The 26,343-nt window shown below is 40.6% G+C and overlaps 1 protein-coding gene across 11 annotated transcripts in view; it reads right to left on the minus strand.

Moving 5' to 3' along the window:
* Positions 1–26,343, minus strand: part of Mpdz (multiple PDZ domain crumbs cell polarity complex component) — a 164,399-nt gene that overhangs the window by 27,067 nt on the left and 110,989 nt on the right. For 8 of the 11 annotated variants that reach the window (NM_010820.3, NM_001305284.1, XM_006537644.4 and 5 more), the window contains 9 exons: positions 23,862–23,966; positions 21,300–21,392; positions 14,781–14,958; positions 12,029–12,139; positions 7,935–8,033; positions 4,592–4,754; positions 2,665–2,861; positions 1,533–1,624; positions 1,235–1,325 (listed from right to left, as the gene is read on the minus strand). In NM_010820.3, the coding sequence (NP_034950.2) occupies positions 1,235–1,325; positions 1,533–1,624; positions 2,665–2,861; positions 4,592–4,754; positions 7,935–8,033; positions 12,029–12,139; positions 14,781–14,958; positions 21,300–21,392; positions 23,862–23,966 (1,129 nt within the window). The remainder of the gene's footprint in view (positions 1–1,234; positions 1,326–1,532; positions 1,625–2,664; positions 2,862–4,591; positions 4,755–7,934; positions 8,034–12,028; positions 12,140–14,780; positions 14,959–21,299; positions 21,393–23,861; positions 23,967–26,343) is intronic. The other 3 variants (NM_001305286.1, XM_006537646.4, XM_006537650.4) reach the window with 2 other exon arrangements.

Consider the following 26,343-nt stretch of genomic DNA (forward strand, 5'->3'; position numbering starts at 1 on the left):
CTTAATTGTGCGTATGGGATTGAGGTAACCGTTACCAGAAAACTTTTTTCCAAACTTGTACTGTACTTAAATGTGTCTAAAATAAATTAGCTGGGATCAGGCTTCAGACGTTTGAACCAATCCAGCTAGCTAAGTCACGCTGAGTTTCCTTCTTGCTTCTTCTGGCTCATTTTTTCTGCCAGCAGTGAGCATGTAGGAACACTCACAGAGTTAAACCAGAATTTCCATCATGATGGAAACTATCAGGGTTGGCCTTCACAGTGACTCCCAAGCCTGAGCCCATCTCTACTCTCACTGACCTTTTCTTGCCACTCTGCACTCCTTTCCCAATCCCGTTCCTTAATACTGTTTGCAGTTTCAGGTCCAGGTCTTGCTGGGATGTGTGCTTCTCCTCACCCCATGCATTCTGGCTGCAGTACTTTTGTCCCCTAAGCTTCTACCATATTCTTCATATGTAACATCTCTGTAGTCTCTTTCCAGAGCAGAACAGACCACTCTGTATCACATACAGGCTCTTCAGGTGGCCTTTGCAAAAGTGGTATGCTCATTCACATAAGTGCTGTCTGGTGGTAACAGTTTGAATGTCAAGCTAGCAAGATTTAGCTGATATAGCTGTCTCTTGTGAGACTATGCCTCGCCTAGCAAACACAGAAGTGGATGCTCAGAGTCAGCTATTGGATGGAACACAGGGTCCCCAATGGAGGAGCTAGAGAAAGAACCCAAGGAGCTAAAGGGGTCTGCAACCCTATAGATGGAACAACAATATGAACTAACCAGTACCCCCCGGAGCGCTTGTCTCTAGCTGCATATGTATCAGTGGAAAGAGAGGCCCATTGGTCATGCAAACTTTATATTCCTCAGTACAGGGGAACGCCAGGGCCAAGAAGTGGGAGTGGTTGGGTGGGGGGGGCAGGGGAAGACTCTTATTTCCATTTGCATTCCCTGGTCAAATCTGCAGTAGGTGTCTGCTTGCTGTGATTACTATGGGAAGGAAGCAGCTGCACAGAGGGAAGCGCTGGCAATGAAGATTTTGATTTTTTACTTTTTTTTTTCCTGTTGAAAGAAGAGGGTGTGGGAGACTTTTGGGATAGTATTGGAAATGTAAATTAAGAAAATACCTAATTAAAAAAAAAAGAAAAAAAGATTATAGCTTATCTTTGAATCCCTGCATATTTAATAACTTAACAAGATATATTAATCAACTCTTCTCAGAGAAATAAAATTTCACAGCTACCTCCTTGTTCTGAGGACTGTCTGAGGTGGAAGACGGAGAGTCTGCTGCAATTCCAGGACATACGGCCATCTGGTTCACTGCATCTGCATTTCTAAAAGAAATGCATTCATCTGTCATATTGTGATATTATTTCCATCCTCTTACTTGAAGAGTCATAAAGATCATTAGAAACAAATTCTCTAACCCCAAAGTCATAGATCCCAGAATGGACATATATCAAATGTCTTCTTCGCATTGAAAATAATTGAGGTGAAATGTTTACCAAGTATTTGGTAAACCAAATAGAGAAAATGCTCACCTGATAAAAATTATTTTTACTTTAGATGGAGCACATTTAATAATTGATGAAGCATTCTGATGACTTCTGCCATACAATATTTGGCCATTGATCTATAAGGAATAAGTATTATTAGTTGAACGTAAAATTCTTCATTTCTTTAGTTTTGTTTTCTTGTCTAGCTAATAAAAAGTGAATTGCTCTCTTTATTATACTATATACAGTTTTTCTCTCCAGAACACAACCTAATATTTGATTATGAATACAGAAGATCTTATGCTTAAAGCATAAGATGCAACATGCATGTATTCTGATATCCCTGGACAGTTTGCAGAAACACCATTTTGATCCAATAAAGAGAAAAGACAGTCAACTTCCTGACAGGTAAAGGTTCTGTGGCTTGCAAAGAACACCTGGATAAGCCTTGGTCTTAAGAAGCCTGTCCTGGGAAACAGGGTACCAAAAGGCATTCCTGTCAGGCTCAGAGCCTGGCAGCAGACTCTCTGTGAGCAGAACAACACTCTACAGAAATGAAACTGTGAGCCCAGGTGTCCAGTCACCAAGCCACTGAGACCAGAGCTAGTCTAGACATCAGCGGTATCGCAACACATGGAGGAGCTCAAAGGCAGTTTGAAGTTAAGCTGATTCTGCCTCAGGAGGCAAGGGAAAGGCAAACAAAGCCTAACCACTATAAAGTGTGGTCAGTAGATCTACTTTGTTTGGCAGGCTGAGATACTGTTCGCGTTAGACTTGGCCTCACCTAACCTCCAATACTTATTGCATTAGGGATTTGACCTCCACAATGTCCAGTGGGTCAACATTATTACTGGGGAATGCTTGGCCATTTGGCATTTAAAACATTCCTAACATTAATAAAGCACACACAGAAATGCTTCTGAAGTGTGGTTTTTATTTCTATCTTGGGACAAAAGCTGTGACTAGAGCCTCAGAGTCGTGGTCTTTAATGTGAGGTAATGGGACAACCGTGTTGTAGAGAGTTGGTGTAGGGCCAAATGTGCTGCACTGCATCAGTTTTATTAGGCAACAGAAGGTTTTCTAAGTCACTATACAAAGTCTGCGTGACTTTCTGGAAACTGAGGTTTAACTATCTGATGTAGCAATAGCATAATCAAGCCTGACCACTATCACCTACCTCTAAAAGCTCGTCGGCAATCTGTAGTCGGCCATCTCTCCCCGCTGCTCCAGTGGGATCAATCCCCACTATAAACACACTCATTCTGGTGCGGTCTTTGTTCCCAGCAAGACTCAGACCCAACCCGCTCTGCCCTTTCTCCAGCTCAATCACATGGAGCTGACCTGTCAGGCTTCCATAGCGCTCCTGGATATTTTCTACACAGAACAACAAATGCATTCATAGTTAATTCACAGACAAACGTTGTAATATACAAGATTATTTGGATTTATCTTAGGGGATATAATAATTTCTTTGGCAGCTAAAAGTTAGACTGGCTGCCTGGACATTGGGACTGTTTCCACAGAAAAACCAAACACTTAGGGGTTTTGTTGTATTGATGGTAAACACAGTATAATGTGAGACTACTAACCATCTACATCTTGGCAGCATTAGGTCCAGGAGAAGTGTCTTAAATTTAAAATCTCCCAAGACTATGATTAAACTGGGAAAATCAATTGACCACTTGGAGAAGAGAATGGAGCTAAAATACTCAGAATTCTTTACTTCACTGGTCAGTGGAAGCTTCTTTAACAGAGGCAAATCTACAGTATGCCTCACATCATGATGGACAGCTACCCAGAGGGAAGAGAGTGGTCACAGAGCCATTAGGCCAGAACAAGTTCATATACCCGTCCCAGCCTTAAGCCCTATGCCCTAACTACGTGATCTCCTGATCAACAGTTTGTCTACTCTCTTTAATCTGAGAGGTAAGGCCACACATAGGTGCTCAAAGCAAAAGCCCATATCAACGAGCCATCTTAGACATGGAAGCCTGATGAGCACGCCAATCATCCCACGGGAGCAGTCCTAAGTTCTTATTTGTTAAACCATTATGTTTTACGGTAACCTGATTTAAAAAAACAAACAACCACCTGTAGCATTTGGATAATTTTGATTTGGTGATCACATCTGACAAATTATCTCTTAGAAAACTACTCTATAGGGCTAATGACCTGCACTTATGTTCACTCTTTCCTACATCACTTAAATAAACATCTGTGGACCCCTTTTGGAATCAAGCCGGTTAACTTTACTGTTCTATGCTTTCTAAAGTATGTGCAGTGTAAACTTCTTAAAGTGGACAAGTAGGTTATTAAGATAAAACTTTTTGAGAAATGGTTCAGTGTTAATAGTATTCTTTGTTCTTGCAAACAAACCCTGTTTAGTTCCCAGCACCCACAGAGTGATTCACAACCGCCTATAACTCTAGTTCCAGAGGATCTGAGGCCTTCCTAGTATTACCCAGGGCTCCAGACACACATGTGGCGAACACGCGCACATTCAGGGAAAACATTCATCCACATAAAATCAAACACATAAATCTAAAACATTTTTGAAATTAAACTTTTTAATATGATGAAACATTCATGACTTTTGGCTCAATTTAAAGCATGGAGGACTGTGTCAGCATTCCTCAGACGTTACCTAATACAATATTAGAAACCTGAGAGAACTGTATTTAAAACTTGAGACAACTTGCCAAATGCCCAAGAGTTGATCTTAATAATTATAATCACGTTCTAGTACCCAAAATACCAGAACTTCAGGGCATAATACCACTAATCATCAGCTACTACAGAGAGGAATCTAAAGCCTCTAAAGGGCCGGGGTTGTGCAAGAGAGCTGATCCCGTACCGGGATCCGAGATGATGTCTTGACTGCTATAATTTTCGTATGAGAAGCAAGAGGGCTTTATGAGAAAGTTTAAAGTAAAGGAGGGAGGTGATGTCATACCTCAGGAATGCACATTGTATTCAAGGAAAACAAACAGTCACCCTCCCACCTACAACTGCAGCATATATCACTAGAGTCAAGTCATACAGAACAAACCCAGAGCGATTTCAACACTTCTTATAATTAAGGACATCACACCGAGACAACTTACTCCAGCTGTAACCAAACTCATCCTCTTTGTCCTCATCTTCTGAGACTGCGGTTGCAGATGGCTGTGCACAATCACTACCCATTTCTGAGAACACTGAAGGAGAGGAGGGAGGAACATTGCACAATGCAGGCTTCTCTGTCTCAGATTCTGACTGGCTGGGTGCCTGTGGGGACAAAAAGAATCCAGTGGGCATGTGCAATATCATGAACACTTTAAGGGAAACAAATAAGAATATAATTCCAAAACCAAAGGCCAGCTCTAAAATGTTCTCCAAATAATAGAAAGCTTGCATATGCATGTAAGAATCGTTAGACAGGATATGGGAATCAACATAATTCATTAAATTGTTATTTGCTAATCTAAACAAATGAACAACTCAATTTGAAAGCTTAAATGACTTAAAAGAGAAAAATATTCAATTTCCCTACTGGAGAGAAAAATGTAAGGATTTGTGCAGATCTTATAGGTCATTCAAGTCTATCAAGGAAAACAAAAATAGGAAGCAAATTAACAAAGAAATATCCCTTAAGAGGTGTTAGTGAGGGCCACTGATATGGATAAGTAGGTAAAGGCCCCTGAGCAAACAAAGCCTAGGGGCCTGAGTTCAAAACCTAGGCTTGCAGAGTCGAAGGGAAGAACTGATTTCCACGAGCCAACTTATGATCTCAGACCATACATGTGCATGTCCATATACCCACACGCACAAAATAAATGAATATAGTACTAATAACAACAAAACTCGGAAGCAAGGCTATACATGAACACTCCTCCTATTTTGTGGACCTGGGGACTGCACCCGGGATCCTGCACATAGTAGGTGGTCTGTGGAGTCACAGCTCCAGCCCCACGTGAACACTTCTTTGTTGCTACTTGAATCCTTTCTCTGAACAACTCTGAACAACTCCACAGAAATAGTACTACATATGCAGGTTGCTCTCACAGGACAGCCTGCTTGTGAACATACAGAACAGATGCGGCTCTGTCAGGTGATGGTTAAAACCACCTCCAACGTCTTATTGCTACAGTGGCTCACGAGAGATCCTTTCAACACAGCCAGATGCGGCATGCCTTTTGTCACTAAGGATCACTGGTACTATTTTAAAAATTTAATTTGGTATAATCAGGTTCGTATATGAGCTATTACTGGGCAGGAGGTTGGAATTTGAAAGGCCTGTAAACTATTTAGTCCCCCAGATTCCTTCACTTATTGCTCAGATGAACAAACTAAGGCCAGCGAAGGAGAAATCTTTAAAAGCAGGTGCTAGTCTTGTTTCTCTTTAGTTCTTTTCTATCACATTTATTTACGTAGCATGGTTGACTTGGGAGTGTGCATGCCTCAGAGTGAGCGTGGAGCACAGAATAGCTTGCTAGAGCTGGTTTCTATACCAGGCAGTTTCTAGGCACTGAACTCAGTCTATCGGTCTTGATGGCAAGCACCTTGAGCTGCTCAGCCACCTTGCTGCTAAGTTTCTAGAGTTCTTACCACAATGCAGTTTGTATTAAACCTTGCTATCTTCTCCAGGATCCACAGTAAGACAGTACCTGTGTCTCAAGATCCAGGATAATCTAATAAACCACGGTACCTAGTATCAGGCAGCCTCTGGCCTTTTCAATCTATATATTTTTTCTCTCACTTATGTCACTTTTATGAAAAATAAACTTACATAGCCTATTGTAATTTATGTGTATGTTTATTATTTTCTAAAAATAACCTGTTCTAACAGAAGACATCCTTAAACACTTACAAATGCTTAGCTAGTCGTGGGAATACCATGAAACATATCAACACTAGAGCTTCATGCACTAGATACAATCTTTTTTGCTAAATCAAAATGCACATGGAGCAAGGCACGGGGCTGGCTGACAAATCCGGGGCAATTGATCTGAGGCATAGAATTTGCTGTACTAACAATGTTCAGTTTACACATCACTGGCCAAACAAATACAAGTTACAAGTGCCAAGGAAATCCCTGCTGTCTTCCAGAATAGCATGCTATAAAAGTCTCTCAAATAATGTACAGATAAAAATGTGCAAGAACACCAGAAACTTCACTTGATCCAACCAAAATTCAGACATCACTCTAAAAAAGACAAGACATGTACTTAAGAAGCTTTGGTTAAAAAGAAAATTTATTTCTCTGTATGATCAAAAGGTATTATTTGTCTAACATAATTTTATTCAAATCTATGGATGTGCATTTTGTAGCTCATTCAACCATTTCCTTTCTGTTGTTGTTATTCTTTCACTTAATGATGAAAAAAAAAATCTGACCATCTTAAAGTCTTGTCAGGACTGAAGGCACAACATTATACAGCAAAACTGTACCCCAAGCCAACTGACTAATCAGAGACGCAGCGTTTGTCTTCCTCCTGGAGGGGCAGTTAAGTCTGCTAACTGCCTGTATCAAGACCATGTAACCAGCTTGTTATTGACACTTCTTGAAATCTGTTAATAAAATATGTATTTTACAAAGGTCAAATGAAGTCACCCAAGCCCATGGGCTCACAGCAAATAAATGAACATGCACGTCACACAAAAAAAAAAACCACACCCACTTTAAAAACCGTGCACGGAGACAACCTTAAATGGTGCGGGAGTAAAAGGGTCAGTTGGGGAATAATAGATGACTATTTGAATGTTGTGTAACTCTCTTGGTCACAGAAAACATCCCTCCAGGTATGGCTTCTGCTCTTATCCATGACATAGTAACATAAAAATCCAACGAATATTCATAAAGTGGTCTCCAAAATAAAATTCTGACAGCTTTTTCCATTTCTACTACCGAATTTTGATATAAAAGATTTTTTTATAAATTTTTGTTTCAAATTTGGTTTTATAATTTCATTCAAATATGAGAACATACTAGGAAAAATGACAAGCACAGAAACAGTTACACTTCATGATCTGGCATTTATATAGACTTATTCTATGAATATTCAGAAGGTTTTGTCATGTACACACACACACACACATACACACACACACACACACAACCACAATTATTTTTAGAGTGATTTGTAGAGTACACAAATCTGAAGATGCTTTAGACCATACAAGGTTTAAGGAAATTGTATTGAAAAGTAGTTTATACAAATAGCAACTAAAATTTAAACATGAAAAAAAAATCAAACAAAAATGCAGGAGAAACACTGGAATCTTTTAACTACAAGTAAAAATATAAATATTCGCTGGCAGGACAAAGTTCATGTCCTCTCTGAATAAACAATGGGTTGTTTTCTTTGTTTTTCTGACTAAGTGTGGTAAAAAGTGAACTGGGACAAAGGCACAGTTAAAACAAGACATTGTGCAAAGGCAACTACAAGACAACAGACATGATCCAACCTGGTCAGTGGTGAGCTGGAGAGAGTCTGCAAATGGGTTAGTGCTGCTGAAGCTGTACTTAGGGTAAAGGCTGTGCGGCAAGGAAGGCAAAGGGGATTTCTAAAAGGAAACAGAAGATGCGCTGAAGGCACAAGAAACGTAAACCAACCCAACCACAAGAACCAAGTACTTAACGGTCAGAGCTGCCTATGAGACAATGAAGCTAGCTCGGTGTGCACCTCTTTTTTTGTTTGTTTGTTTGTTTTGTTTTTGTTTTTAGAGACAGGGTTTCTCTTGTGTAGTCCTGGCTGTCCTGGAACTCAATTTTATACACCAGGCTGGCCTCAAACTCAGAAATCTGTCTACATCTGCCTCCCAAGTGCTGGGTTTAAAGGTGTGCGCCACCACCGCCCTCAGTGTGCTCCTCTTAAACAGAGAGTAATGGTTTGTTTCTAATGACCCAAGCCTACATCTGAGTCTAATCACTCCTGGAAGGAAAACAGACTGTCAACCTGACTGGAATTTCTTCCATTTGCCCCGGAAGGTTTTACTATCATGCAGTGAAAGGCATGTACTCTGCTCTGCTTACAAACTGGCTTCCGATTCCTGAGTCCCAGTGGACCTATTTCAGATGGAAACAGGTCTTTTTCCATTTACTTTTAGAAATGAAGGGCATTACTTTTCGGTAGTTGTTTAGAATGCACAGTAAGCACTTACCTGCCAGCTCACTGTAACCTTCGTTTCTTTACATTGTCCGCCATTAAGGACATTGCGCTCTGACCAGCCAGTAGACACTGATTTAGTTCTAAACCACAGTTTTAAACTTTAACAGTTGGGGGAAAAAGAATCATGATATGGTGTGCTCTTCTCTTCACCATTTCTTGTGAAGATGTGACAGAGATTTATATCTTAATAAAAGAAAAGAAAATCTGACATCTACTACACTACTGAAGGATTTACAGCTTTGGATAATATTTGAAGTCTGTGTTTAGTGTTGCGCCTAGATTTTGTGACTTGAGTGTAGTAAGCCCTTAGCCAGGGCTGTTAAAGCTGAATATACATATTAAAGGCAGGAAGTCAGCCAAATAGAATTTAGCACGTTCATATTTAAAAAAGAAAAAAAGTAATTTCCTTAGCACAATAAAGTCTTCCTTTCACACCCCGCTATCTCTATCCTTTCCTGCTATTGACTGGATCTTTTAAAGAAAATTGCAGACATTTAAAATTCATATTGGCTCCAATTAAATGTTTGTGTTACTTCTCCCTGACAAAGCCCCCTTGCCAGGCATGGAGTGGGAGGAGTGGTCACATGACGCCACCCTGCATGGAGCATGTTGGAGACTCTGTCCACTGGCTCCCGCACTGCTGCCTATGCCACGTTACCCTTTCAATCCGTGCTTCCTGCAATGTTTTCCCTGAGAGGCAAGGCAGGAAAAGGGATGGGTAAAGTGACATTTCTGTTCCTCTCAACTTCCTCTCTGCTTTACAGTTTAAAATGTCAACTCCTGCTTCACTCAAGAGGGCCTTACAAGTGCCAAGAAACAGGACCACAGAGTAAGATGGGAGAAATGACTGGGCAGTGGACGACATGGGGGGCCTGGTGGTGGGCAGACTATTTCTGGTCATCATGCATGGGAGATCCAGGGCCTGTCCTTTGTAACTATGCAGAACAACAAAATCAGAACTCTGATCAAGGCATGGAATTCCCAGAAACTTCTAGTTTTTATTTTTCTTCAGACCTTGCAAGATTTCAATGTGGTACTGTCAGTCAGAGGAGCAATGCATATGGAATATTTCAATGTGGTACTGTCAGTCAGAGGAGCAATGCATATGGAATGGTAGGGCACTTCTACCAATGGGGAAATAGTTACAGACCTGAGAGTGTGTTTAAAAAAAAAAAAATCATCGATGAATTTTCCTTAGGGTAACACAGAGAGGACACCAAGCTATCTTCTGGCCCTAGGAAGGGGGCTACCCAGCAGTCCGAATGTGCACAGCCTTAATTCACTTTGTTACACTGAAGGGACTATCAGGGACATGCTATAGAGTTGTAATCCCGTAATAGTCAACTCGCAGAAGGACAGAGCAGTTTCTCAACTGTGCAGGACTTCCCAGAAGCCTCATCCTCTGACCACAAAGAGTCACACAGGGACGCTATGGTAAGTAAATGTGTGGCGCTCTTTCTTTAGATAACCAGAGGGCTGATTACTTCCATTTGGAAGAAAACCACCACTAACAAAGAATATCTCATTTAAAATGCAAAATTAATTCTAGTTTTCCAAAGCAAAATGTGTCTAACTTGACTAAACATGTCATTTCTAAGCAAGATTTATCCTGGAATAATTGCTATACAATTAGGTGTCATTATGCCTCAAATAAAAAAAAATAGGAATATTTTCCAGGTGTATGAGACAATATCTTTCTAACTCATTAGAAAATGTGATTGGCATGGAAAGAAAAGTTTGTAGTTTAAGTGTTCAAAGTAATATTAAGAATCCCTATTCAGCAGTTTATAATATTATCCTAAATGATATGAGTTAGAAATTAAAATAAAACAAAAAAAAGGAATAAACCCTCCCACATAAAAAATAGCTGTATCTCAACTTAAACAGCCATTTACAATATTACCATGCTGTGTCTATGTTTAACACAACAAATGTTAACAAATGTAAGAAGATTTGTAGTTATTTAAACAAACTGAATAGCATTTGCAAAGAATGCAGCATGAGGCAGCCCTATCATTTGGCAGATTTTCTATCTGAATGGATAATTATTACCTAACAATAAACAACTGAATGGTTAAAAACTGCAGATGTGAGGAGAACTGCGTATATTAAGAACCAGTACATTTGTTCCACACTGTGAACCCTAAACCAGAGCCACACCTGTCTTAACAACAACGAGACAGACAGATAGTAATATCAACCTGGGTGCTCTATTCTGGAGCCCAGAAGGCTCATCTTGGCCAGGGTGCTGCCTCCTTCCATCCACCGCTGCAACACTAACATCCTAAATACATAGAACACTTTTCTTTCAAAGCCAACCAACCTTAGACCTGCCAGCATGCAGAGGTCCAGGGAATGTGTGCACAAGATTTTCTACTCAGAAGCGGCTTCTCCCAGAGCGTCAGGAGTTGGAGCATCTCAGGGAGTTAGTATTAAGAAAACCCAACTCTGAGGGCTTGTGGATTTCTCTGAATAACTTTCTTAGTATATGGAACAAATTTTTAATAACTACTCCATATGAAGATATGCTCCAGTGAGGCATAAAGAAGGTATGAAAGCCAACACAAAGTAGCAGCACAATGTTCACTCTCAGCATCACTAGGTCATGTCAAATATACTAAGCTGCAGTTTTATCCTCTCTAGATAATAACCCCTGATGTGCTTATATGTCCCTAGAATTTATTTTCATTAGGGTCTTGTGCTATCCATAGCATCACATTTGTAATCCTCTTGCCTTGCCTCTGGACATCTGTGATTGCAGGAATACACCATCACAGATGGCCCCTAAAATATTTGTAAAGTCCTTTAACAATGATGGCTGAGGGCTGAATGAGAGAGTAGGTTTCTGTACCCAAGGGTCTGTGGTGACCTTCATCGTGACTGTAGCTGAGAAATAACTATACAATCATTTGCATATAAGCAGAATGTACTCCATTAGGATTTTGTATCCAGTGGAATATACAAATATGTTGAGATCTGACCATGTGAGAGTATAGGTAAGAGATTCTATATAAAGACTAGATTTAGAAAAAAAAATGAAGTCTTTATGGATTCCAAGAGACTCAACTAAAGATGTTTAATCTATACATCGCATTATATTCTTTTCAGGAATTTGTATATTTTTTAAACCAGAATGAATACTAGCAAAGTATCAAATTGATATGGTGACAAATTAGTTATATTTCCATGTATTTTAAAGTCTTCATATGTACCATAGAATAGACTTGCAGGGCAGCTCAATGTTTCAATACAGCAAAGGAAACTTTTTATAAAGACCTTCTGAGACTCTGGAAATTGATAGGTGCACATGCGGACAACTTGGTCCTTGCTACATTAGACTCCAAGTTGCAGCTGTTGTCAGTATGCCTACCTTGCCCTGTGTTTGCTTACCCTTGGTCTGTTTATAATGCTCTGTACCATAAACACTACAGGGTTGCCTGCTTTCCGAATGGCTTCCACAGCTTGTTCATGGCTTGCATCTCTGAGGTCCATCCCATCCACCTGCAATGGAAGGCCTCAGCTTAACATTTCAAGAAGCTAGAGAACAAAAGAGCAATTTGGATCAGTTCTGAGGCTCCTTTAGATCCTGGGAGATTTGTTTCAGTGTCAAAAGCACAAGGAGCTAAGCTGCACAGGCTCGTCCCTCCAGTGGACTTGGGGTACCCTGTTTGGATAAGGACTCAGCTGGAGTCTAACCAGTTCGGATGAGGCTCTGCTTCTGCATTCCTTCCAGCACTGCACTAGCTGCACTAGCTCTGTGATGGGTATGAATCAGTTTCGGATCGTCATCATTAAGGAAACAATTTAGGGAGATGCATTTAGGGACCCCTTTATCAAAGCCAGTGCTGTACTGCTAATTTTCATCAAGTGGTTACTTGTGTGTGTGCGCGGTGGGGTGCGGTGAGTCTTCATGGGTTTCTCTTAGAGAAATTTAAAGAATAAACAAAATATAGAAATTCAGAAAAGTCAAGAAGACTGTAAGGTTAGTTTTGCACAAGAGTCTGCAGTAAATATGGCAGAAGTTGGAAGCCGAGAAATTGTGCTTGTTTGTTAGTTTCTTATATAAATAGCTTGAAAAATGAAAGTCATTTTATAATGTTTTGTGGGTGATGATCAGCTAAGCTTATGCACTAGATGTCCAGGAGAAAACTTAGAGAAAGGGTCAGTGATACTGCTGCCAGATAATTGCAGATGTTTCCAATCGCAATTACTAAGTACAGCTCAGAGTGCACACAGTTCTGTGGAAAAAAAGCAATCATTAAGTCCTGGCACAGAATTCTATACATTTAGTTAGTAGCCTCTCTTAGACTGATACTTTGCTGATATAACAATATTTTTCAATTCATACTAAAATCATCTTCAATGTTTCTAACAAGTCAATAGTCATGCCTACTATATGTCAACTAAACATTGCTATTCAAGGCTAAATCAAGCACAGTAGCCCAGGCCTGTGATAGCATACCCAGTACTACAAGGGCCAGGCTTCCTATTACTTGGAGAAATCCTGCATGTAATGTACTGAAGAACCCACATGCAGGTATTTTAGAACATATACCAAAACAGCCTTTCTTTTCAATTTGAAAGGGAAATTTTAATTAATATAGCTTATTATCTACTAAATTTAAATAATATTTTGTTTTAAAAGCCATTTGGGAACAAACAATGGCCAATCATGTTTAAAGATAACTGCAAATAATTCATATTTTCCTCTTTAGGCAAAAAAATATTTCATAGTTAAAACTATAAAATAGAAACACACTAGTCACAACTTAAATTGAAGCCTTTAGATGGGGCTCTACTTACGAGAAAGATTCCATTCAGGGGACTAATATTTCATTTAATGAGAATAGGCCAGGGGTCCTGTCATTTGTTCTCATAGATGGTCACAGGAGAAAGAAGGAAGGCACAGGTTCCTGTTTCCTCTCAAATGTCAGTCTCTCATTTCTCAGGCCCAGAGAATGAGTGGATAAATGAATGAATGAGCAATCCATCATAAAACATTTTCTTTTCACTTTACATGTCTATGGAGTTAAACCCAGGGCCTTGCATGCACGTGTGGTGAGTACTCAGGCACTGAGGTAACTAGCGAGCCAACAGACTTATTCTAGAGTGGCTGCCATGCCCTAGACAACCTTGTTAACCAGGAAAGCAATTTAATGTCAAGTCTATGGACTGAGAAAATGAGACAAGCACTCGTTTAAGGTAAACAAAATGTCCATTACATTCACAAATGTCTTAACAGTCTCTCTTTTCCTTTTATTCTAAGTTAGGAACATGAGGTCAGACTCCCTCTTCTCAACATTTTAAGTCTAACTGTGCCTAATCTGATTAGATGACTTATTGTATTGTTCAGTGGTGTTTTGGTTACCTCTCTGATCTGCTTCCTTGTGGCCAGGTACAGTGTCTTGTCTACTGTAGACACTAGCTCCTGGCCCAGCACCAGAAACTTTCCAGCTGCTCTTGTGACACATGTCAGTAAAGGCATGTGTGGCTCTACTGCACCTGAGGACTCTGCATAAGGTATTAAATTTTAATTAGGGATGATATCTGATTTCACAGTATGTTTCTCTCTTACATGTTGTAAAGTATATGCATTGCATGTACATAGACAGAGCATTGTGTGGTGAGGGAATAGAACTGAGGAGAAGGCTCCTAGCTTTTGTGAAACATTCATTTTAAAAGAATAATTAAATTCTCAAAATTAAAAATCTTTGGAGAAAAGACTCATTTACAAAAATCCTCACTCAAAACGTTTATTAATATTGCAAGGACTATAATAAAGTATTTTTTGAAATAATATTTTACTGGAAAACCTAACTATGATTTGTATGGTTTTTCCCTGTGTTCATATGATATTAAGTATTTTAATTTTCCCCTAAGAAAATTTCCTTTTTTAAAGTTGATTTTTTTTTTAGGACCAGTACTTTTAAAATTGGTTGTCTGTATCTCCAAATACAAGTTTGAACCTCAAACACGTAATCTTGCCCCCACATGCATACAAACCCCCGATGAGAATGAGGAAATACTCGAATGGCAGACACTTGACCCTATCACTGCGGTAAAGAGTGAAACTAAGGACTGCACCTCCCTTGGGAAAATGGGCAATGGCACAAGTTTGAACAGAAAGCTCACTGGAGCTTACCTCAATTATTCTGTCTCCTGGCTTCAGAGTTCCATTTTTGCCAGCTGGACTGTCTTCAAGAACATGTTTGATGAAAATGCCCCTCATCACCTCACCATTGCTCAGCCGGCTCCCCATTCCTCGACCACCAACAATGCTGATGCCCAAGGACTTGCTTGGTTCTCTCCAAAGTTCCACCCTAAAAAAATAAAATTGTAAACTCCCTGAGAAAAACATAAAGGCAAGCTCCCTGGATTTTAGAATCCCCTTTAGATGGTGCTGTTCTTACACAGGGTTGCTGTGCTAAAACACCATGACCAAAAGCAACTTGGTGAAGCTTACTCTTCCACATCAATATTCACAATTGAAGGAAATCAGGGCAGGAACTCACACAGATCGGGAACATAGGGGCAGGAGCCAAGGCAGAGGCCATGGAGGGGTGCTGCTTACTGGCTTGCTCCTCCCTGATTATTCAGGCTGAGTACAACCAACCTAGGGATATCACCACCCACAATGCACTGGGCCCACTCCCATTGATCACTAAATAAATTTTATAGCTGGATCTTATAGAGACATTTTCACAATTGATGCTCCTGTCTCTCTAATGACTCTAGATTGTGTCAAGGTGACCTAAAACTAGCTAGTAGAGACACCAAGGATATAGAAAATAAATTGTGTGTGTGTGTGTGTGAGCATGCACGTGCAAACTGGACTTCATTAAAATGAGAGGGGGAAAAAGACAACTCGCAGAAGGAAAATGGCATTTGTGAATCACACATCCAATAAGGAATTAACATCCAGAATGTAAGAATGAACTTTCTATAATCCATTTAAAAAACCTCCAACTAAATGGATTAAAAATTAAGCAAGGGCTTGAGCTACAGGTTTATACATGTCTTATAAACAATGATTAACATCTCCAGAGACACAATCAGTACCTAATGATACTTTTACCTTACACCCATTAGGACTGAAATTATTAATGAAAACAGAAAATGACTAGTGTCTATGAGAACAGAGAGAAGCTGGAGTTCTGTGTATTGCTGGTGGGAATGTTGACAGATTACAGGCACAATGAAAATTAAAAATACAACTACCATATGAGAACATAAACAAAAGAGTTAGGAAAGTAAAGAGATATTTTGAACATCTACATCAGAAAAGCCTTATCCACAGCAGCTAAGAAGTATCTGGGACCCTTATGTCTATTAGAAATCAATGGACATGGGCAGTCGTGGTGGCTTGGTACATCAAAGTGCTATCTGTACATTCCAGATCCCTAAGTTTGATTCCCAGAGCCCACAAAAGCCCAATGTGTTGGCTCCCATCTGTAATCCCAGCACTCCCTTAAACACAGGCAGAGACAGGAGAACTGCCCAGAAGCTCAGAGGCAGCTGGCCTAGTGTATACTGAGCAGTAGAGACTGGAGTGACCTTGCCTCAAAGACCAACTTCCAGATGCTATTCTCCACCCTCCACATGTGCCTACACTCATACACATGTACAATGATAAAAACATTTTACATTTAAAAACGAAACAGCCAAATGATACATAGCTTAGTTGGATCTTTATTCTACCTTAAAAAAAAAAAACTGCTGAAAATAAGTTTCAATGCACACAAAGTCTGAGTATACTATGTAATGTGAAGTTGGCCAGGATAAACAAGGCCAAATGCCTACGGTTGCACTCACAAGAGGTCCAGAGGAAACATACTCAGAGACAGGCATAGAACAAAGCTTGCCCTCCTGGGAAGTGGATGAGGCGCTGCTGTTCAGTGGACACAGTCTTAGCTTCACAAGATGAAAGTCTTCTGTAGATGATGGCACTATAGTTATAATGAAGGTTCTTAAAGGCTCCAAATTGCACACTAACAAACACATGTCTAATCATAATGGAATTCTAGTCATAAATGATTAATTTAAATAGTCTCCAAATTATGTGTTTTGTTGGTATTAATATAGGACTCACATTCTAGGTTAAAGTGCAAGCCAGTGAAGAAGTGCCATTTTTCAGGATTGTTAATACAGTCATTAAATGATCGGGAGATTCAGCTACCACTGAACAGATGGCAGCTCCTAGGTTTAGCAGCCAAATCCAGGGAAAGAACATTTTTGCACACGTTAATCAGAAGCTTGCCTCTGTAGGAATCTATCTTGCCAGAGCAGACCTGATCATTAACAGTCAGGGCATGAAGGACAGTTGGTGAAAATATTCTACATGAAATGATCCTTCTATCACTCCCGAGACACCCTGAGCTGCTTTGTACCCCCCACTCCAGCAAGCATAGCACCTCCTCACTGCTCTCTAAGTTGACTTCATATGCTCCAACCTTGGGGCCTTATCAATTTATCTCTAGTCTCTCTTTTCCCACACCAAAAATACAGAACTCAGGGGATAACTGCTATAGCTAAGGTTGAAGGATGGAGTCTCAGGATCTAACCAGTATGGTGACGACTGCTCAGTGTGTGCACAGACCTGGGTTTGATCTCCAGGGCAGCAAAAGTTACAAAAGGAAGTACATGTGAATTTACAGGACCACTGTGGGAAAGGGGAGCATGCAAGCGTGAGGGCTTCCAGTGAGGAAGAGCCTCAGAGTGCTGAGAAGGCCCTGCATCTATCTCAGGCCTCCTGGAAGACAATGATGTGGACATTGATGACAAGAAGACAGCATGGTCTATCTAGTGTGTCTGCAACACGGACACTTGGGAACGTTGGACTGTTGTCACGTTGAACGAGTGGCAGAGAAGGCTACTGTGGGGACGGGGCTGGGACAGACGAGATGCACACCATGAACAGCTCCCCTTTAGTCATGACATTTTTTTTTCTCTTAACTGAAAATATATAATCCTAGGAAGATGATCTGTTTAGTTGGAGGGAATTGGACAATAATCCTGGTAGATAAAAAAGCTAAAATATTATTCAACATTTTCTCTCTAGGAAGTCTATAAAAGCAAAGAAACCAACATCCTTTTCTATGTTTAAAAATATTTATTGTATTTGTGTGTGTGCTCGTGTGTATGTGTCAGTGGGAATGAACACGTATGTATGTGCAGCTGTGCATGCCTGTGCCCATGCAGAGGGCAAGAGGGGGTACTCAGCTCCTCTTTGCCATTTCTTGAAGTAGTTTTTGTAGTAAATTGGTAAAAGAAAGAAGTTTAGCTAATGTACATACATGTTTTAGAAGGTCGGTAGGATTTTTCAGTTCTTTTTTTTTCCCCCTTGACCCTTTAGTTCTTAAGAAAATATTTAAAAAGGAATGATGGGAAATGTCTCCTAAGACTGTTTATTGCTAACTGTGAGTTAGAAATGATTTCTGGAGTGATACAAGTAGCAAATTATAGTTAGGTTTGGGTGACCTAACCCCTCTTCGAGGGAGCTGAATAATAATAATAATAATAATAGTTATTATTATTATTATTTACTCAGTCCTTACGATTTAGGCCTATATTCACCAGCAAAGAATCACAGATCCGGAACTTCAGCAAACAGCACTCCCGACCCTAATGGACTGCAAAGTTTAATCATACTACCATGATGCTCGGTCTGTGAATCCTTACACAATGCGGAGGGAAGCCAAATGATCCCAGAGGCAAAGGGTTAGGATGATCAGTCATCAGAAACAACACGGTGTCTGGGACCGAAGAACACCTCTCAAGAAATACTCTGCAGAGCATGGGCTGGCTCTGGGAGCAGACAGCTGGGCTGTGTGATCAGAGTCTATGGATGCCAGCCCTGTTCTTCTGCTACTTAATCACATGACACCAGGCAACCTACTTAGTCTCTTTGTCTTACTTATCCCAGCTGTGAAGTGGAGCCAGTAAGAATCTCTAATAAGATAGTCTTAACTACTTAATACATATAATTGCAAAATGAAAGCTTTGGCACAGGAAAAGCAACAAACAATTCTATGATGATGGTGGTGATGGTGGTGATTTCCATAGGAATGAGAAGTGTGCTATTCCACGCACATGACAACTAAGCAATTGTATACCCACCCCATCATGCCTTCATAATTTGTAAAGACAAGATGCCATTTTCCAACTATTAACAGAACACTTTTAAAAAGGTGACACATGTCATTTGATGGAAACAACATCATGTATTGAAATCGAAGTGCAAGCTACAATGATCACCATAAAAAGAAACAAGATAATTCAAATAAATTCTAAGTCTATAAGCTAGTGATTCTACTTCTGGATACATTCATAAGTACCCTAGATAAGATGTCATGCACATACAAAGAAAATACACATTTTCTGTACAGAGTTAGTGTAACAGTGCTGTTAGTCACTCAAGTATCAGCTATGGCCTGAATCGGATGACATATGTCTCCAAAACACAAGATGAAAGTGTAAGCAAGCTGGAAAAATAATACATGTAGATATCATTAGCAAAAATCTAATCTATGTATGCTTATTTTATAATCTGAGTAAAATTATGATGTGTGTATATGATGTACATCCAGAGGCACATGTGCCACGAGGTGCATGTGGAAGTTACAGGACAACTTTGTGGAGGTGTACCTTCCCCTGCTGGAGGTTCTGAGGATTGAACTCAGATCAATCAGGTCAACTTGGCTTGAGAGGCAAACACCTTAACCATTGAACCCTTTCATGAGCTCCATCTTACAGTCCGTAACACGTAACCAACAGTAGCCTCTACTTCAGCACAAGCCTTCATTGAATTTATGTTTCTAGTACTGGAAAGTGGGCCTTCGTTTCCAGAAAGTTCTGGCTGTGCCCTGCTGCTTCTTCCGCCTCATCTACAAACACTCCCTGGAATAGGTTAGCAATCCTTCACACTGATGCCGAGACGCGACGCTGCCTGGGTGCCGTCATGCACTTTCTGTGTAAATCCCCACCACAGAGGGGAGTCTTAGGCTAATGTGAAGACAGAACTTAGGGGCAAAGCATAGAAATTCTCCAGGCCCAAGGATATGTGCTTCCCTTTCTGTAACAACCCCTGCGCACACACCTTCCTTGTTTAGCTACTTGTGTCTGACACACAGACTGGCTCAGGTACTTACTGAGGACTGCCATGTTGGGGCTGCTTAAAGGCAGAACTTACCGATCCCTCCTCCAAATTCACAAGACTGCATGACTTACCCCGTTATACAAGTGAAGAGCAATAGATATTAAGAAACTTGTACACAAATAGCAAAAGGGACTCAAGAAACTGCCTCCAACCATGTGCAAAATGTCAAAACTATTTTTCATGTTAGTGTGTGTTTAAAATTAAGCAAACTTATTTTTCCTATCGTTACTACCATTTCCCAACAAACTTTATCTGTAACAACCTGCTGTAGAATAATTTTATCTAACTTCTTTCTCAATCTATTAATACAAAAATAAAACATGTAACACCTTCTAATTATCTGTCAAAGATCTTTCATATATAGCCTATTCTCAGTGTGGATGAAGCTGTAGAGAAAAACCAAGCTGACTGGTTATAGAAGAAATCCAAACTGAAAATTTCTTTTAGATAACTTGAGATGCTTACATACTCTGAAAAATGACATATTTTAAAATTTATATTTTAGTATCTATATTTAAAAGAATACTGCTGCAGGCTAAAGCTCTCTGTGAACAGGCAACATCACAATGCAAGATGGCTACGTTCAGAGCAGCTTGAAGAGGCTGGACCATGATTTCTGATACTTGATATCCCACATTGTTCCTTGCTTCTCGTATCTCTAAGTCTTGCCTGACCAAGGACAGTCTGTCTTCCTTGGAAACAGAATTTATGTCTTAGAGTTACTTCCTGGTTACTCAAGAAATTATCTGCTTTATTCCTGGGTCCATACCCAAGACTTAGTGATTTCCATTAAGCAGAAGCTGACCTGACTCAGCAGCAGCATGGTAGTTGTCCACAAGCTACAGTGGTTTGACTGAACATAGTCAAGGTCAGTCTGTTTTGCTGCATAGGAACCAGTGCCAGCAAGAATAAGGCTTTGAACAAGCTCAGCCTGTGACAGCAAAGTTCCTTGCTCACATTTAAGTCTGTCTGTCTGTCTGTCTCTCTCTCTCTTTCTCTCCCTCTCTCCCCCCCCACACACATGTTGGGTAAAATACATACAATTTTAAATGTAAGCATGTTAAACATGTAAATATAACGTTAAAATGTAAAGAAACATTACGTGCTATTCTTAAAACTCTTCAGAACTTATTTATTCCAACTACCTTTGCACACTTTTCTCTAGATAATTGTCTTCATTGTCTGCTATAGATCCTTGTATATATTAGTTTTAACCCTGTATGATAAACATTAGTTTCTATAGTACATATGAAAAAGAAGTGATGCTGTAAGAAGCAAGTTATAGGCCAGTCCTTTAGACCATCTCTCTCTCCCACAACGTCCTCTCTCTCCATCTCCCCTTCCCTCAACCTCTCCCTCTCTCCCTCTCCATCTCTGTGTCTCTCCCCCCTTTCTCCATCTCTCCCTCTCTTTCATTCTCCCTTTATCTCCCTCACCCCTCCCTCTCCCTTCCTTCCATTCTCCATATACCCTCACTGAATGGGTAAACACAGAGGCAGTCCTTACCTCCGTGGCTGGCTCCAGCTGCTGTAGGCAGCATTCTGCAGTTCACTTTCTTCCCCTTCTCCTTCTTCTCGCTCTGGGAGTTCTGGAATGTCTCTGGTTAAGGAAACACACAGTGAAATTTTGGAGCAACACTGCCTCGAATGTACTTAACTCTTAGTTAAGCTCAAACAGTAGAGCTGTCTAGATTTCCATTGTACTTGACCTACAAGTTTATAACATTTCCCAGCACAATAAAAGGAGAAGATAACCAAACAACCTTACTGTAGAGCCAGTTGTACCCAGAAGTCTGGAGAAACTGCTGCTCACAAAGTCTTGCCTCGTACATTTGCTGATGAGATGTGGAATAAAGGACAGTAAGGAAAGAAATGGGGAATTGCAACAGACCCTGGGATTCTAAAGAACTTTCCAGCAAATCGTTTCTGCCTTAAATGAATTCAGCATCAGTTGATTTTATAGAACTGAACAGTCTAAAGAAAACACGTATTTAAATTGTAGCTCTTCACTGATAGGAATTCTGAACTGGTTCAAACTATGTGATCGTCAGATGTAAGGGCAGAAGTCAGGTGGCTTCAGCACTTCAGCATGGTTGCCAGTGCTAAGAAGCCAATGTCCAGGCTCTCTATGAATATCCTTTTTCTTGACCTGAATGGTCAGATGTTGCTTAAACATTGTTAAAATAAAATTTACCTGCTACAGGCCCTACCAGCTGTTCTATACTTGATGTCCCCTTTTACATAAACTAAACAGGACAGATCTGGGAAGAGCTGCGCTTTCTGGAGTCTAAACCTGACAATGGTCCAGAGTAGTTATGGGCAGTTCCAAGCGGTGTATTCTAATAGTGATGTCAAACAGTTTAATGAGAAACAGTCCAAATGAAGCCCTTACTCAGAATATAAGCCAAGAAGAGATGAAGAAAAATAGTAGGTTTAGGAGACAGAGTGCGAATGTGAGCAGCTGCTGTAACATCTACTGACAGCCATTAGGGAGGGTAGGTTCTCTGCACTAATCCTAGGCTGGGAGATCTATGCATAAATTATGCATAAGTAGTCTTGGCCACACTGTACTGCATACCTGACATCTGAGCTGAGAAGACAGTCTTAATCCTTTGATACACAGACCCCAGTTTCTTCAAATGACTCTACAACACTGAGTAGTCTTTTTCACTAACTCACGGATGCTCTTCTAAATATGCCAGTACTTGCTCTCTACCTTAACATGTTAAGACTCTCTGTGCTATAAAGACTGCCTCTTTGGTTTAGGGACTTCCTTTGGAGTCAAGGGTCAAGGTCTTAGAGTCTGCCTGACTACATCCTAAGCATGTCTTTGAAACAAGCTGGGGGTGGGGGCTGTGGGAAGGTAAGCTCTTGCTGCTGCAGCTTCCTCCTCTGTAAGATGTAGACTGCTTTTTGCAAGCATCCTGCTGATAAAAACAAACATGCTTTCTTTGCTGAAAAACTAATGGCATTTCCTTCTCTGTGCTGAGAGTAGAGAACAGCAATAAAAGTAGCTCCTTCTTCCTAAAACTTTTCAATGTTTTAAGGCCCATGCGCGTACTGACAGGTTAACTGGTCCTCCATTTAGACAGAAGAAAGAGAGCTTTTCCCATTTTGACAAAAACACTGGGACACTACAGTCAGCCCACGCTAAGAAGCCCGAGATAGGAATTCTAGAGTGCACCTGGGCCAACTTTTGCACAGGGTGACATGCTCCTACCATAAATGTCCTGAGTCACAAAGTACTGGAATATTCTTTTTCTTTCTAAACACAGATTACGTCTTTACATTCCCAAGTGCTCTCTGCAAACTGTGGGCCTTGCATAATTTGCAGAGGAAGCAATGGTACTCTGTCCTAATTCCTTCAGGGCCACTGGGAACCAGGGTATTCTGACAATCTCTGTGAAGGTAGGACTCTTCTGAGAAAGCTGCCAAGTGTCTGTGAGGCTCTATGCTCTACAGTAAGCTTAAGAGAGATCTGGTATCCAACTGTCAGTGTAAGTGCAAACAGCAACCCACAGAAAACAGTACCAGGGAAACAACCCAGAGAAAGCAATCTGACATTTCTTTCCTGCTGGGAACTCAATCAGTAGCACCAACAAACCCTAATTCTATCTTTTTGTAAGAATAAAGAAAACTATTATTTAAACATTCTTAATATACACTACCGAAAGAGGCTTAAAAAGTAAACACCATTTCCTAATATCCCTATATACTAAGATTCTGAGCCTACGAGTCTCCAAAGAGAATAAATATATTTGTTAAAAATGTTTTTGATTGAATTGTTTGATATTTCTAGGAAAAGTAAAAGTACTATATATAACCATGGAAAATGTGCTGTCTAGGTAATTAATGAAATAGTAATAATAACTAGGGAGAATTATAAAATCTTAATGTTAAAAGTACTATAGAGAAGGTGGATGAAAGATTATTTTAATTTATTGAACTGAATATTTATATATATCACAAATTTTCAATTCCAAATGATAATTACTTGAATAACTGAGACAAAGGGAGACTTAGTTTTTATACTATTCTATATCATTTATGGACTTATCTATCGACTCACCTGCCAGTGTATGAAGAAAAAATATCCAGTGCCATTATTCCTCCAGCTTGTTGACCAAAACTTACTCTGAACTCTTCCAAATGTTCTGCAGGCACGTAAGTAATTCTGGGAATAAACATAGTCCATGACAACAAAGCGAAGAGAGTCTGCCTGTCAGGAAAGCCCCTCAAACACAGTAAGTTCCTACTGCCCACTCATGTCTGCCCACTCATGTCTGCCCACTCATGTCTGCCCACTAGTGTCTGCCCACTCATGTCTGCCCACTAGTGTCTGCCCACTCAAGTCTGCCCACTCATGTCTGCCCACTCAAGTCTGCCCACTAGTGTCTGCCCACTCAAGTCTGCCCACTCATGTCTGCCCACTCATGTCTGCCCACTCAAGTCTGCCCACTCAAGTCTGCCCACTCATGTCTGCCCACTCATGTCTGCCCACTCATGTCTGCCCACTCAAGTCTGCCCACTCATGTCTGCCCACTCAAGTCTGCCCACTAGTGTCTGCCCACTCATGTCTGCCCACTAGTGTCTGCCCACTCAAGTCTGCCCACTCATGTCTGCCCACTCATGTCTGCCCACTCATGTCTGCCCACTAGTGTCTGCCCACTCATGTCTGCCCACTCAAGTCTTCCCACTCAAGTCTGCCCACTCATGTCTGCCCACTCATGTCTGCCCACTAGTGTCTGCCCACTCATGTCTGCCCACTCATGTCTGCCCACTCATGTCTGCCCACTAGTGTCTGCCCACTCATGTCTGCCCACTCAAGTCTGCCCACTCAAGTCTGCCCACTCATGTCTGCCCACTAGTGTCTGCCCACTCATGTCTGCCCACTCATGTCTGCCCACTAGTGTCTGCCCACTCAAGTCTGCCCACTCAAGTCTGCCCACTCATGTCTGCCCACTCAAGTCTGCCCACTCAAGTCTGCCCACTCAAGTCTGCCCACTCATGTCTGCCCACTAGTGTCTGCCCACTCGTGTCTGCCCACTCAAGTCTGCCCACTCATGTCTGCCCACTAGTGTCTGCCCACTCAAGTCTGCCCACTCAAGTCTGCCCACTCGTGTCTGCCCACTCAAGTCTGCCCACTCATGTCTGCCCACTCAAGTCTGCCCACTAGTGTCTGCCCACTCAAGTCTGCCCACTCAAGTCTGCCCACTAGTGTCTGCACTTCTTATGGTATGGAGAATGAGCATATTCAACATACAATCCAAATTTCAAGACAAAATACTCTATGGGCAAACACAACCACTGAAATAAAAATTGTAAATGCTACTGGGAAAGTACTAATGGGGAAGTAGAATCATTTGTTTCTCCAAACAAGTAAGTTGCTGTAACATTTTTGAGATTTGGAGGTGTGAAAATTCAGTAGGAGAGCTGGAGAGGCAGGTGACTAGCAGAGTGCTCACATGGGAAAGTTCTGGGTTTGTTCTTTTTTACTACAATGATAAATGGCTGGATGAGTGAATGAAGGAAGTTGAGTGACTGAATGAATGAATGAATGGGACTAAGGTTATACCTCAATTGCAGAATGTTTTCTTACCATGCCTGGGGACTAGGTTTGTCACTAGTACCATAAAATGAACATGTAAGTAAATAAATATATAAGTAAATAAATATCCATTGTAATAATATTTTGTCATAAACTATTTAGATTCCCTAGTAGAAATAAATTACATGTACTTTATTAAACACTAAATATCTGGAACTTATTGTTGTTAACAGTGTTGCTAAAATCCTTGTTTAAGGAAAGATTCACTAATGTGTAGCAGCTTATTTTACTTTTATTTTCCTCATAGAAAGCTGCTTACACTTGAAATAAAACTAGTAAGTTCAACAAGTAGCAACTGAGTGTTCACCATGTGGGAGCCATTACACTGGACATGGAATACAGTCATGAGCTTAGAAATCAATGCAGCCAAGCTCCTACTTACTGCTATTCTGGAAGGCTAGTTGCACCACTGATAAAATTTATTAATAGGTTGGTCAATATCCTCAAATTAGTAAATACTCAGGGAAATACTATTCTTGAAGTCAGTAGGATAGAAGACATGTTTGTGCAACTAGTCAAGAGAGGATGTATACAACATGTTCAATATAGCAATCACAGAGACTCTTAAAATAGAATACATCCACTAAGATGAGTTCAAAAGATCCTGACATTGAGTCAGAGGCATTCAGTCTTTCATGTCTTCTACGTGCAACTTCATGGGTTTGAGGTGCTCTGAGGCAAGACAACACTGCTGAACCTTGAATGTTTCAACCACAAGCATGTCATCATTTATTAGGCAGTCATTAGCAACATGCCACCAGACAGTGAGGCAGGCAGGATTCTCTCAGAACACAGCTGGCTGCAGTACAGGAGCCCACCAAAAAAACCCACTCAACCCCCCAGGAATCTCCTTGAGACAATTCTACCTCCAGGACCAAACTTTGAGCAGAAAAGAGTGGTTATAGAAATTTCACTAGGCACAGTGAAAGCATTTCTTTCACTG

Source organism: Mus musculus, chromosome 4 (genome assembly GCF_000001635.26).
Source record: "Mus musculus strain C57BL/6J chromosome 4, GRCm38.p6 C57BL/6J".
NCBI lineage: Eukaryota > Metazoa > Chordata > Mammalia > Rodentia > Muridae > Mus > Mus musculus.